Raw genomic sequence first — 14,221 nt, forward strand, 5'->3', positions numbered from 1 at the left:
CTGGATAAAGATAATGTAAATCACTTCAAGAAGTCACACCAGAACTCTTCCTTGAAAACTATATTTTTTATATGGGGTGCAGTATATCCAGGTGTCCAGATATGAAAGTGCACTCACGACTCATGAAATCATAACACAATTACAAACAAACCAAGGAACAGATGGATGAATCTTATTAAAACCAGCTTGCTGAATGGCTTATGCACTGTCCACCCCTCGAGGGAGGTTCCTTGATGCTGGTGAGGGGCTCTTGATCTAGGGAATTGGATCTGTGCTCCGGTTTCCTGAATTGAGTCGAAATACCTTCCATTCCCTCCCCCATGCATTGTATAATCCTACGGGTTTAGCGCTCCCCCATGATTATAATAATACACACTGTCCTGGAGTTTTAGAGCTTGCTTGCCATGGGTTCAAACCTCACCTGTTCCATGGTTTATAAAAGCATAACAAACACTGATTAATGTAGGTACAAAGAAACTTGCTTTGAGAAAATAAACAAGCTAAGAAGTATGCTCTATATTTGAACATCATACTATATACTATATACTATATACTATATACAGTATACGTATTTACGTTACTTTCTGCTTAATTTTCTCCAAGTGGGTTTATTTCTACCACATCCAACTCTAATTCTTTAAAAATGAGATTTTCTAGTTTCCTTATAATTACAAAGTGCTTATATTTCAGGGTTCAGTCACATGGAGGACACATTCACTACACACCAGATGACGTTGATGACTGGGATGACGATGATCCTGATGACGACTTGTACATATAGCCGTCTCTTAAATATGTAATGCATACTACTGTTTATGTGATACTTTTGTATATTTAATTAGAATTGATGAAGGAAAAAAAGGTGAGTGGTGCATTGAGGTATCTGTGGAGACAAAAAAAAACGTTATCCATGGAGGCAAAGAAGGGAATGTATGAGAGTATAGTGGTACCAGCACTCTTATATGGGTGTGAAGCTTGGGTTGTGAATGCTGCAGCAGGAAGGGGGCTGGAGGCAGTGGAGATGTGTCTAAAGGCAATGTGTGGTGTAAATATTATGCAGAGAATTCATAGTGTGGAAATTAGGAGGAGGTGTGGAATTACTAAAAGTATTATTCAGAGGGCTGAAGAGGGGTTGTTGAGGTGGTTTGGGCATTTAGAGAGGAAGCAAAATAGGAGGACTTGGAGGGTGTATAAATATGTAGTGGAGGGGAGGAGGGGTAGGGGTCGTCTTAGGAAAAGTTGCAGGGTAATATTTTGTGAAGAGATTCAGGAAAACTGTTTAGCCAGACTCGAGTCCTGGAGGTGAGAAGTACAATGCCTGCACTTTCAAAGAGGGGTTTGGGGTCTTGGCTGTTTGGACTGACATTTAAATTGTTGTATCTGGGCACCTCTGCAGAGACAGTGATATGTGAATGATGGTGGAAGTGTTTCTCTTTTTGGGTCACCCTACCTCAGTAGAAGATAGAAGTGTTAAAAAAAAAAAAATGACAATACAAATTTAATGCTTGTTTATTATTATAATAATGTTATAATAGTAGGGGTTAGTTATACACAGATTCAGTCACAAACATTACAGATATTGGTCTAAACGAATTGCAGAGGTACTTTTGTTTATTAAGCAGGTTGCAATGGTTGAGTTATTTACAGTAAAAGTTCAGGTATTTTTCAAGAATTTTTGGTAATTCCTTTGTGAATGAAATTAGAAAATTCTTGAGCACTTGAGAGTTGCTTTTTTTTTTTGCTTCGAGTGTGACACAGTGATGCATGGTGTGAAAATAGTTTCGTTGACAAAATTTGCATTCAAGTCTTTTATCAGTTGGCGGTGAAACAGTTATAGTAGTATCTAATTCTGCTCATTTTTTGTACGTTTCATTGACATAAAGCACTCAAGCTGTGTAGGTCACCTGGCACACTCATAGCAGCCAGGGAAATGAACCTGGGTTCCTTAGGTTCTGAAAAATTTTATTATGGAAAAATGCTGAACCTTAGGAGTCGTATTGCACCTGGGGGATGGGTGGCAACCAGTGTTGATTCAAGAAGACAGGTCTAATTCCTTGGATCAAGAGACCTTCACCAGCATCACGATACCTCATTTAATAAAGGGTAAGTGTTAGTACTACAGAGTTGTATTTTGGCATATTATTTTATAAAGGACACTATCATTTTGTTTAATAATGTGCCTTGACTATTATATTCATGAAAAGCACTAAAGCCATGAGTCATTCAGTATTATAGGGCAGGTGACACTTTAGTGATAGGTGAATTTTCATTATATTGATGGGGAAGTGCTAAACCCACATGGGTTATACAGCACTTGGGGGGATGGGAAGTAATGAGGTTTGATCCAAAGAAAGGAAGGGTAGCTTTAGTTTATTTACCAGCTTGTTACTGTATCCATAAGTGAAATGATACATCAAATTCAAGTACCTGATTGATCTAGATGTACAGTAGGGCCCCGCTTTATGGCGTTTCGCTTTACGACGTTTCGCTTTACGACGTTCCGCTAATACGGTCATTTCAAATTATGACCAAAACTCGCTATACGGCTCCCCCCCACCTGACTTTCTAATATGGTCCCCGCGCCCCACCCTGTTTGCTTACATTCTCTGTGAGATCCAAGCACTAAGTCTCTCCATTATGTCTGGAAACTCCAAAATTTCAAGTGTTTTTAAAAGTTATTTCATATTTTATATATACTACTCTGATAATTATACATATGTATACCTGTACCGAAATAAACTTACATACTGGGCTGGCGTGCAGGTACACATTAAAATCAGTAAGTGTCTTATGTCTCCAGACGTCATATTAGTAATGGTAATAATAATAATCACCAAGTCTCATTTAAATGTCGTATATTACGTTAATATACACATTTTCATTAATCCATCTTTGATATTTTTTCAAAATTATATAATAAACACTATGCATAACATATAAATATGATATACACCCCACAGTAGAATAAATAAGCAAATATGAGATGTGGTAGCAGACGACTTGCACAAGTGACGCCATATTAGAAATAATAATAATAATAATCACCGAGTCTCATTAAATGTCGTATATTACGTTAATATACACATTTTCATTAATCCATCCATAATATTTTTTTCAAAATTATATAATAAACATGATACATAACATATAAAGATGATAAATACACCCCACAATAGAATAAATAAACATAAATATGAGATGTGGTAGCCAGATCATTTGTACAAGTGACACCAAGAATAACATTTTCTCTAATCTAACATAAGAGAAAATGTGTTACCGGGGGTAACTGTAGAAAATTATTCCGTTCGTATGTATGTAAGTTTATTCAGGTATACACAAATACAGTTCCATATATTATCATACATAACAGCATATGTGTAGAGAACCTAGGATAACCCAAAACAGTCAGAGTGACTTATTTCCATTGCCTTCACTCAGAGCGTCATTTCTTCTCAAAATGATGTTACATGAGAATGGGAGTGTTGTTCTTTATTTATTCTACCGTATCAATGTAGAGACAACCTGTACACAATGTAACTTGTACACAAACCAGACGTGTACACTTTGTTTGTTTGCAAAACTTACCTTAGCCTGGTTTGTTTACATAACTCTGCACCTGTCCTCTCTTATGCACTCATTCTTTCTCTCTCTCATTTATTCGTTTTATCTCACTTACTTACTCCTGACCCTACATTAAGACTACAAATATTTTAAGGTAAGTAATGAGTGAACTGTATACGTATACATTTTATCGCTCTGGGATGCTTAAATATCATAGAATAGTATGTGTGGGTGGGTTGGCCTGGTATGGTAGCCCGGCTGACTACCATACATACCACACTTGATTTTTTACAATAAATACTACTCATCTCACCCTAGATTAAGACTATAAATATTTTAAGGTAAGTAATGAGTGCACTGTGTGTGTATTGCACTTTTTTATTGTTTTTTGATGCCTAGTTCTATTGCTAACTTAATACAGTGGACCCCCGCATAACGATCACCTCCGAATGCGACCAATTATGTTAGTGTATTTATGTAAGTGCGTTTGTACGTGTATGTTTGGGGGTCTGAAATGGACTAATCTACTTCACAATATTCCTTATGGGAATAAATTCGGTCAGTACTGGCACCTGAACATACTTCTGGAGTGAAAAAATATCGTTAACCGGGGGTCCACTGTATATGTTAGTGTAAACTTATCTAGTATTTGTATGCATTTGTAAGTAGAAAAAAAGGGTGTTCCACTTTATGGTGATTTCCGCTTTACGGCGGTAGCCTGGAACCTAACCTGCCGTATAAGTGGGGCCCTACTGTACATTGCCCCCAGACACACTTAGCTTGTCCACAGTCATGTTCATTGTTTAGGAATGCCGGATTTCCCACTCAAACTTTAAATAACTGACATCGAACAAAGTCAAATGAGCTAAGAACTCGCCTTATGTTGCCCTTCAAGCAGTTGTACTGTTTAGTCTAAAGGGGAGTAAAGGGTAGGATAGATACCAGGGCTGTGGAGTCGGAGTTGGAAGCAATTCTTGGGTTACTGGAGTCTGTACAAATGTATCATCTCCAACTCCTAATAAATTTAAATTGTATAGAATATAAAGTAAATAATACTTTAATCTGGAAAAGGAGGGTTATGTACCTCATTGAGTTCATTTCTTATAAAATGGTTATTTATTAAGTTTTTTAGGTGTTCAATTGCTTTTTACTTTTTTGTAGTTTTAACTTTGAATTCTTTTTAGTAATAGCAAAGGATGTATTTCAGATTCTTTAACTAGTAGAGAAAGAAGTTTCTGACTCATATTTTCTTTTAGTTTCTTTTACATCCTACTACAGGAGGGCCCCACTTATACGGCAGGTTAGGTTCCATGCTACCGCTGTAAAGTGAATCATGCTTTTTTCACTTTTAAATGCATATAAATGCTTCATAACATGTTTACATTATATATTTCGTCAGAACTAGGCATTAAAAACAATAAAAAAGTAAAATATACACACACACACACACACACAGTACACTCATTACATAGCTTAAAATCTTTGTAGTCTTAATGTAGGGTGAGAAGTGAGTAGTAAGTCAGGTGTGGTAGCCCACCCAGTTACCACATCTACATGTAATATACAAAGACATTTAAAGCACCTCAGAGCAATAAAATGCATTTACAGTACACTCATTACTTACCCTAAAATATTTGTAGTCCTAATGTAGGGCGAGAGGTGAGTATTGTAGAAATTCAGGTGTGGTAGCTTGCTTATTGCATCTTCAACACTGAGATACTCTTACTGTACCTAAATAAACTTATTGTGCACACCAGCATAATAAGTTTATTTAGGTACAGGTACACAAGTGCAATTATCAGAGTATACATAATATATGCAATAACTATAAAGCACTTGAAATTTTGGAAAGTTTCCAGGCATATTCATGAGACGTGGAGCTAATGGATGATACAAACAAACAAAGAGTGGTGCATGGACGCCATAATAACGAATCAGGGAGCCATATAAGATAAGATTTTCTTCAAATTTTTAACCCCGGAGGGTTAGCCACCCAGGATAACCCAAGAAAGTCGGTGCATCATCAAGGACTGTCTTATTTCTATTGGGGTCCTCAGTCTTGTCACCCAGGATGAGACCCACACCAGTCGACTAACATCCAGGTACCCATTTGCTGCTAGGTGAACATGACATCAGAGAGAGCCCAGGAATCAAACCCGAGCCCTCCATGTGTGAAGCAAGAGCATTAGCCACCGGAGCACCCAAACGAATTTTGGTCATAATTTGAAATGTCCGTATTAGCAAAGTGGGGCCCTACTGTACTTTATACTTGATAGTCTTTTTATAAAATTATAACCTCATTGTTTCCATTTGTCAAGTTTTTTCCTTTAATTATGTTTGTAATTTCTTTTATAAATAAAATAAAGCCAGAATGGCATAGTTATAGCATTTAGAGCCAAGCTTTAACAGGTTACTGAGCTTGTATATTGCATGCTTGCAATCTATATAGCAAATGTAAAATTAGCATATTTATACATAGTCGAAAGTGCCATAAATAAAGGAGTTGGAGTCAAAGGTTTTATGTACCAACTCTGTTGTTAGGTAAGACACATATGCAACAGTTAGGTATCTTTATTATGAAACGTTTCGCCTACACAGTAGGCTTCTTCAGTCGAGTACAGAAAAGTTGATAGAAGCAGAAGATACTTGAAGACGATGTAATCAGTCCATCACCCTTAAAGTTTTGAGGTGGTCAGTCCCTCAGTCTGGAGAAGAGCATTGTTCAATAGTATGAAACAATATTGTTTCATACTATTGAACAATGCTCTTCTCCAGACTGAGGGACTGACCACCTCAAAACTTTAAGGGTGATGGACTGATTACATACTATTGAACAATGCTCTTCTCCAGACTGAGGGACTGACCACCTCAAAACTTTAAGGGTGATGGACTGATTACATCGTCTTCAAGTATCTTCTGCTTCTATCAACTTTTCTGTACTCGACTGAAGAAGCCTACTGTGTAGGCGAAACGTTTCATAATAAAGATACCTAACTGTTGCATATGTGTCTTACCTAACAACCTGTCGGTATTTTATACCATTTTAATGTTCAATCTGTACCAACTCTACAGCCCTGATAGATACATTGTGGTTAGCCATAAAAGATGCAGGTGTTTAGGTTATGTATTTTTGTCTGAAGGTACCTGTGTATTAGCCCACCTATGTCCTGGATATAATGCAAGTAATATATTGCACCATCTTCTTCACTGAACTTGTTACACACCCGACACACTGGAATGCTATGATGAACACGAGATGGGTAAAGGATACATATTCAAATCTTAATTACAGTATATACAAAAAAATAATAAAATATTTTATTTTACATTGTATACATTATTACATACAACAGTATTTCAAATTATCATTAAAGCATTTCACATCTTAGGATGATTGTCATATCACATTTTGGTAAGCAAAAGGTTCTTACATTGTAATTACTGAACTTCCAGATATCAAAATCTTAATTATAAGCTAATTATGCTACAACCTGGAGAAAACCAAAATTAACTGTTTTCAGTGTTCTACACCTAGATCCATTGATACTAGTGAAGGGCTTTTGATCTACAGAATTAGAGTTGCCCTTTTCCTTGAATTATACTAGATTGTCTCCCATTCCCAAGGCACTGTATGACCTGTGTATTATGCTTCCCCATGAACATAATGTGGATATATCTTCATGTATTATGAAGTACAGGGTAACATGAATTAATCTCAAAAATATTGGTAAAAAGATACTTAATGCAGTGAAGTCTTTATTAGTACAATGTTCCACTCAAGGCCATGTAATTTATCAAAATTATATCTTGCTTAGGGCATGCAGGGCAGGTAGTAATGTGTACATTACCACCTGTAATGTGTACATTACATGACCACCACCACCCTGTCCCACATTGTGGGACTGGGTGGTGGTGGTCATTTTACAGGTGCACTCGTGTTCCTGTAGGTGTGATAGATTTCTGGCGGTTTCTTCAATTTTAAACTTAGACATACCTATCAAGAGGGAATACTGTAGAATGCTGTGTCCTTGGGTCTTGTGTAGAGGTACACATGATGTCTAGGATGATTTTGGTGGTAACCATAGCAGTAATGTTGGAGTTGCATAGCAGTATGACCATTGTGTTGGCTATGGTTCCAGTAGGTAATTGTGTTCCAGTTCCTGACATTGATGTGCCCAATGTTTGCTTTATTGCTATAAATTATGGTGTGAGGGAATTTGAGGCTGGAGGTGTTTTGTATGTAGTCTTGCTAATCCTCAAGTTGTTATTGCAGATTCCAAGCACCCACAAGAAAAAGCCAAATTTATACCTTTTTTGGTTTTCAAGTTGTGGTAGGAACAGCTGTATAGCCCTTGTGGCTTGGCACTTTTTTGATTATAATAATAATAATGTGGTAAGAACAGAAGTGAATGAGGTGGCCTCTATTAGTAGGATTGCTGAATACTGTACACTCTTAAACTCCCTTTACCTGGTGAGTCGTATGTCCAAGAATGGTAGTATGCTATTAATTACTTCCTTGTATGACTTACTAGGAAGGGGATTTACTAAAGGAAGCTGTATGCTGCAGACCTACTAAAGAGAACTTAATTTACTTTACTCCCACCAAGACATAGAAAACCAAGAAAGGAGTGTTAACTGGCTTTTTCCTGCCAGTGTTTAGAATCTGAGTGACAAAGAATACATAGGGAAACCAACCTCAAATAACCTTTCACCGCAAACATAAAAAATACATATCACTGCCAGGAGCCAAAGATGTATATTGCCTACTGGCACCATAGCAACCCCTATACTATATAAATTCAATGTCAGTGTTGCTGTGGCTACCACCAAAACTGAGGCACCATAAAAAACCTCCACACACTATACAAAACCCAAGGAAGCAGGAGTCTATAGCATTCCCTGTGGTAAATGTGACAGTTTATATTGGAGAACTGCTAAAAGTTTTCCCATACATCTACAGGAGCACAAATACACCTGTTGAATATACATAGCCAAACCTTGTGTAAAACACTGATACCCACATTATGGAATGGGACATAGCCAGGTTACTATTTCAAGAAAATGAGAAGAGTAAATTTGTGTTTAAAGTGAACATGCCACAAAATTGTGGCATGTTCACTTTGGCAGCTCTATAGCACAGTCATGGAACTGAAACCCAGCAGGCCTCTTGTAGTGTACTACTTAGCATATTCCACATGACTACCTGCTCCAGATAATCTGTAGGCTGCAATTTTTCTCATGGTATGCATCTGATAAAACTTACTCATGAGGGAATGTATACCAGTCAATTTTCTTTGCCCCCCCCCCTACTTTTTTTTATTACCATGTGCTATGCTTGAGTACTATTGGACATTGTAATTATGGAAAAAGAGCTAAACCCATGAGGGTCACAAAACACCTTGGAAATGGGGGAGAATTTATTGAATGAAAGGTCCCTCACTAGCATCAAGGCACTGAAGACAGCATTGCTCAGAGTTTATACTGATGAATTCTTAAAAAGGCTGTACTCTGTTCTACTTTTGAAAGTAATTTAGTCCAAACAATGTTGAACTCTGGGTGGTTAAGAAATATGAGCATAAACTTACAATGTTATCATGCATACATTTTGGTCCTAAAACTGTTCACTCCATACATACATGGGGCATCATTATTATTATTATAATCAAAAAGAAGCGCTAAGCCACAAGGGCTATACAGCGCTGCAGGGCAGGAAGGAAGCGAGGGCATCAGGTGGCAAAAGGGAGGTGGATGAGTAATAGGTTATGGATAACAGCAGAGCAGTGGATGGTGAAAGGGTAAAGGGCAACAAGAGACTGAGCTAGAAAGGGCTGAGGGGAGTGCGTAAGGTATCATCATCAGAGTTTGTGGAGTAAATCAGTCGTTGTCAAGAAGTCAATGAGAGAGTCAGGATTAAAGGAGGGTCCATCAGCAAGAAGGGAAGGTAAAGAGAGAGTAGTAGAACGAAGACGGCGTCGGAGGTAAATTCTGCGTGCTCGTTGATAGAGAGGGCAATCTAACAGAATGTGGCTAATCGATACTGGAACTTGACACTGCTCACAGAGAGGTACAGGGTGCCTCTCCATGAGATACCCGTGAGTAAGAAGAGTGTGGCCAATGCGAAGACGGGAGAGAGTGGTCTCCCAACCACGGCACTGATAACAAGAAGACGGCCAGTAACCTATGCTCGGTTTAATAGAATGAAGTTTGTTACCAAGCAGAGTTGACCAACGGGTGCGAAGGTGGGCAGCTATTGTAGCAAAATAGTCCAGAAATGGAACACCTCTATAGGAAATTGGTAAGTCATGTACTGCTGACCGCGCAGCAGTGTCTGCCTGTTCATTGCCCTGTATGTCAACATGACCAGGGACCCAACAAAAAATAGTATCTTTATGCTTCGTAGAGATACGGCGTAGCCAAAGTTGGATACGAAGAACTAGGGGGCGAGATGTATCAAATTTTCGTATAACCTGTAGAGCACTAAGGGAGTCTGAGACTACCACAAATGATGACACAGGCATAGATGCGATACGAGTAAGTGCTGCAAGAACGGCATACAATTCAGCAGTAAAAATGCTAGCCGAAGATAGTAAATGCCCCCGCACGACGCTGTCCGGAAACACTGCTGCGAATCCGACGCCGTCTGAAGACTTAGAGCCATCTGTGTACACAGCGATGGCATGAGAATGGGAGTGGAAGTGATCAAGAAAAAGAGAGCGGGAAGCCACCGTAGGCAGTTGAGCTTTCGAGCACGGGAGTGAGAAAGAACAGACCCGAACAGCTGGAACTTCCCAGGGGGGTAGGGAAAAGTGAGATGCTACATCAACATATAAAGGTGGTAACTGAAGGGAAGACAAGAGTGAATGTAGGCGAAGAGAAAAGGGACGGAGCAAACAGGGGCGGCGAACGAATAAAGAATGTCTACTAATATCGGTGACCATTCTATAAATGGAAGGATTGTGGAGATCGTGAGAGCGTACATAGTAGCGAAGGCAATGGGCATCACATCATCATCAGAGTTTGTGGAGTAAATCAGTCGTTGTCACGAAGTCAATGAGAGAGTCAGGATTAAAGGAGGGTCCATCAGCAAGAAGGGAAGGTAAAGAGAGAGTAGTAGAACGAAGACGGCGTTGGAGGTAAATTCTGCGTGCTCGTTGATAGAGGGCAGTTTAACAGAATGTGGCTAATCGACACAGGAATTTGACACTGCTCACAGAGAGGTACAGGGTGCCTCTCCACGTGATACCCGTGAGTAAGATGAGTGTGGCCAATGCGAAGACGGCCAGTAACCTATGCTCGGTTTAATAGAATGAAGTTTGTTACCAAGCAGAGTTGACCAACGTTGTTGCCAATGGGCGTGAAGGTGGGTAGCTATTGTAGCAAAATTGTCCAGAAATGGAACACCTCTATAGGAAATTGGTAGGTCATGTACTGCTGACCGCACAGCAGTGTCTGCCTGTTCATTACTGTACTGCATTGCTCCTCCATTCTTATGTTAATCTGATGGCCATGTCCTGAGGTGAATGGTGACATGTTCTAGAAACCTAACATGCTTGTAGAACATGAATCACCTCACCCACTTGGGGGCACAGCCATGAGATGAACATTAAGAATGGAGGAGCATGGCTGTAGGCTTACTGGCCCATGCTGTGGAGGATCTTTTGAAATCCCAAATCACTTGCTTGCATTTGTTTGATTTTAAAGCTACTGAGTTTTTCAGCTCGCCTAACTTAAAAAGCTGAGCTACCTTGTCCTATATAAACCTTTGTTTCTCAGTCAACATGTATGTTTGGAGTGAACAAGGTCTTAGTACTGAAATTTATGCATAGTAAAATGTCCTAAGTTATTGCTCGTCTCCTCAACTATAATTTGTTGGCATCATGTACTACCAGGTTCTCACCACTAAGCTCAATGACTGTATTCTTCAGTGACCTGACATTTCCTAACTGGTTTACTTGTTGCATTTAAAGCCTGTCAACTATACTAAGGCTTTGTATCACCTACAAATCAATCAAGAATAATGTAAGCCTTACTAATAGTAAGGCTTACAGTATTCTTGATTGGTGGGGAATAGTGTTAAAAAAAAAAATTGTGATCTTTGGTCTCATATAGTGAGACCAAAGACCACAATTTTTTTTTAACACTATTCCCCACCAAAGGCAAGGCAAACCCAAAGAAATAGATCACAATTCACAGAAGACATCACAATTCAAATGACCTTTTACACAATGTATTGATAAAACTTCAGGAACATGGTATAGATGAGGTAGTGTAATTTGTTTTACACAAGTGCAGAAATAAATAAAACTTAAGACATTGAGGAAATGTAAATTCCCCTATTAACATAGACTACTGTGTGGATATTACAATACAAAATTAATAATAATAGTATGGGTAGTATTCACAGAAGGGTATAAATGCTGAATATAGAAATATAAAGTACAGTCTCCTAACAATGACCTGCAAAATGCCAAGGATAAATGATGAAAACAACTAAGTGGATTACCCTCAAAAGGGTTAATCTAGAGTAACTCGAGAAAGTCAACGTATTATTTTTACTGGAGTACTAGCTTCACTGTACAGTATAACCATTATGAGTTTAGCACTTAATAATATTGGGGTACTAATTTGTTTCCTTGGGATGTGACCCACAACAGCCAACACCCAGGTACCCATTTCCTGCTAGGTGAACAAGGACAGCAGGTGAAGAGAGACTTGCCCATATATCTTGCCTCTCCCAGAAAAAATCCAGGTCTTTTCAGCTGGGAACATTTTATTATTATAGAAAAGTCAGCTGGGAGCAGGAAGCTCAACCACAGTTACTAAACTAAGGAATGAGGATGAAGTATAAGGGTTTAAACATACTTACTAGCCCTAATATTAGCAATACTGAGAGCTAAGGCCATGGAAAACTTTGGAAGAACTAGCTGGTTTATGGTACAGGTTGCAGTGCTGTAGGACCCTATAGGGTTTAGCACTTCTTTGTGCTTATAATAATGGTAGAGGTACATAGTGAATAACTAAAAAAGATGTACTGTACCTACACCACACACACTAAGATTATTATAATCTGGGAAAGCACTAAACTCATAAGGGTTATACAGTACATAAGGAATGAGAGGCAATCACATTTGATCCAAGGAGGGGCCAGATAGGTCCACTTCCTTGGATCAAAAGTTCCTTACCACCATCAAGGCACCTTCCCTGAGGGGACCAGCTGCAAGAGCAATCCAGAGTATGCAAGCCATTAGTGCCAACAGCCAGCTTGACCAGCCAGTTAACAATGAAGTTTGGTCTTGGGTTTTGGGAGCAGAACTTTTAAAACCAATTGCATGCATGTTCCACCTATTCTCTAAACCTTTTTAAGGTTTGTGGAGATTTGATGCATTCTTTCAAATGCTTTCCTCTTCTATAAGACAGTCTACTCCTATCCCTTCATCAATACTTACCTGCCTGTTGGCACATGTTTTAACACCATCACCACCACTGTCCACACTACTCCCAGAGTCTGCACACTCCAGGGTGCCAATGTCCTCTGGAATTGCCACTACTTTCACCACCGATACAGAGCTTTTCCGTCTCTGAATTCGTTCACAGGCAGATGGTGTGTTGAAATGTGTTTCTCTTACTACTGGAGAAAGGGAATGTTTTTTATGCAAACTGCTATAAGTTATTTTATTTTTCAGTGTTGTCTCTTTTTCAACAATGTTATCACAGGAAGTCATCATCTCCAGACTATGTGACCGTCTTAATGAACTGATTTTGGCACCAGCATTAAGCATTTGAGAAGCAAAAGGAATTATTGGCGACTTTCTTTTGTGTGTTGCTGAAGACATGTTGTTGATGGCATCAAGTGGCACTTTAATGGTATGTGGATTCTCACACACAGTATCAAGAATGCTTGGAGCTGACACCCGACGTGTGGAATGAATATGTTGTGGGAGACATGCAGGAGTTTCCATGTCAGAATCAGGGTCATCACTACTGCCCATCACTGCTCCTGAGAATTAAAAATTATAATCAACTGGCATTCCTCAAATGTACATTAGAGATCAAACACAGAATATAATTTAAAAAAAAAAAAAATCCTGACTCGGTAATTGTACGCATGTTTACGTATATTGAAATCACACTTTAGTTGTCTTGAGCTAATTTTTTAAATACTTATTTTAATTACATTTTCAATGACTCTTTCTCTTTCATGCCTCTTCACTCATATACACTACTAATTTCTTTAATGTCTTCAACTTTTGTAATACTATGTTAAAATGTACCAGTATGCGAAAATCTTTAGGGAAGTATTGTATTACTAATTTTCCAACATCTATGCAAAAATGGTTAATATAAAAATGTTAAACCAACACAGAATTTCTTCTTACCTTTAGGAAAACTTTGTGCAACTGACAAAAACATGTATTCTGTGTGCTCACTTATTTGTGGTTGCAGGGGTCGAGACACAGCTGTTTGTGTGTGTGTACATATATACTCGCCTATCTGTACTCACCTATTTGTGGTTGCAGGGGTCAAGTCATAGCTCCTGGACCTGGCTCTTCACTGACTGCTACTAGGTCCTCTCTCTGCCTGCTCCATGAGCTTATCAAACCTCGTCTTAAAACTATGTATGGTTCCTGCCTCCACTATGTCACTTTCTAGGCTATTCCAC

General features: G+C 38.7%; 2 protein-coding genes across 2 annotated transcripts in view; one reads left to right on the forward strand and one right to left on the reverse strand.

Annotated features, from left to right (window-relative positions):
• Elp5 (Elongator complex protein 5) overlaps positions 1–1,537 on the forward strand; it is a gene marked incomplete at its 5' end in the record, with an annotated part of 20,343 nt that extends 18,806 nt beyond the window's left edge. Inside the window, 1 exon segment of the mRNA XM_070081600.1 lies at positions 691–1,537. Coding sequence (XP_069937701.1) covers positions 691–781 — 91 coding nt within the window. The 3' untranslated portion in view covers positions 782–1,537.
• A 10,144-nt stretch (positions 1,538–11,681) lies between these two features.
• Positions 11,682–13,915, reverse strand: LOC138852002 (uncharacterized). Its single transcript, XM_070081601.1, has one exon. It carries the CDS (start codon positions 13,548–13,550, stop codon positions 12,951–12,953), a length of 600 nt encoding a protein of 199 aa, XP_069937702.1. The 5' UTR covers positions 13,551–13,915; the 3' UTR covers positions 11,682–12,950.
• Between the last annotated feature and the right edge of the window lie 306 nt (positions 13,916–14,221).

This window comes from Cherax quadricarinatus, unplaced genomic scaffold (genome assembly GCF_038502225.1).
Source record: "Cherax quadricarinatus isolate ZL_2023a unplaced genomic scaffold, ASM3850222v1 Contig3300, whole genome shotgun sequence".
NCBI lineage: Eukaryota > Metazoa > Arthropoda > Malacostraca > Decapoda > Parastacidae > Cherax > Cherax quadricarinatus.

What these genes read in the sequence shown, in the direction of transcription:
- LOC138852002 (XM_070081601.1), bottom strand. Translation starts at nt 13,550, where the DNA reads ATGGGCAGTAGTGATGACCCTGATTCTGACATGGAAACTCCTGCATGT.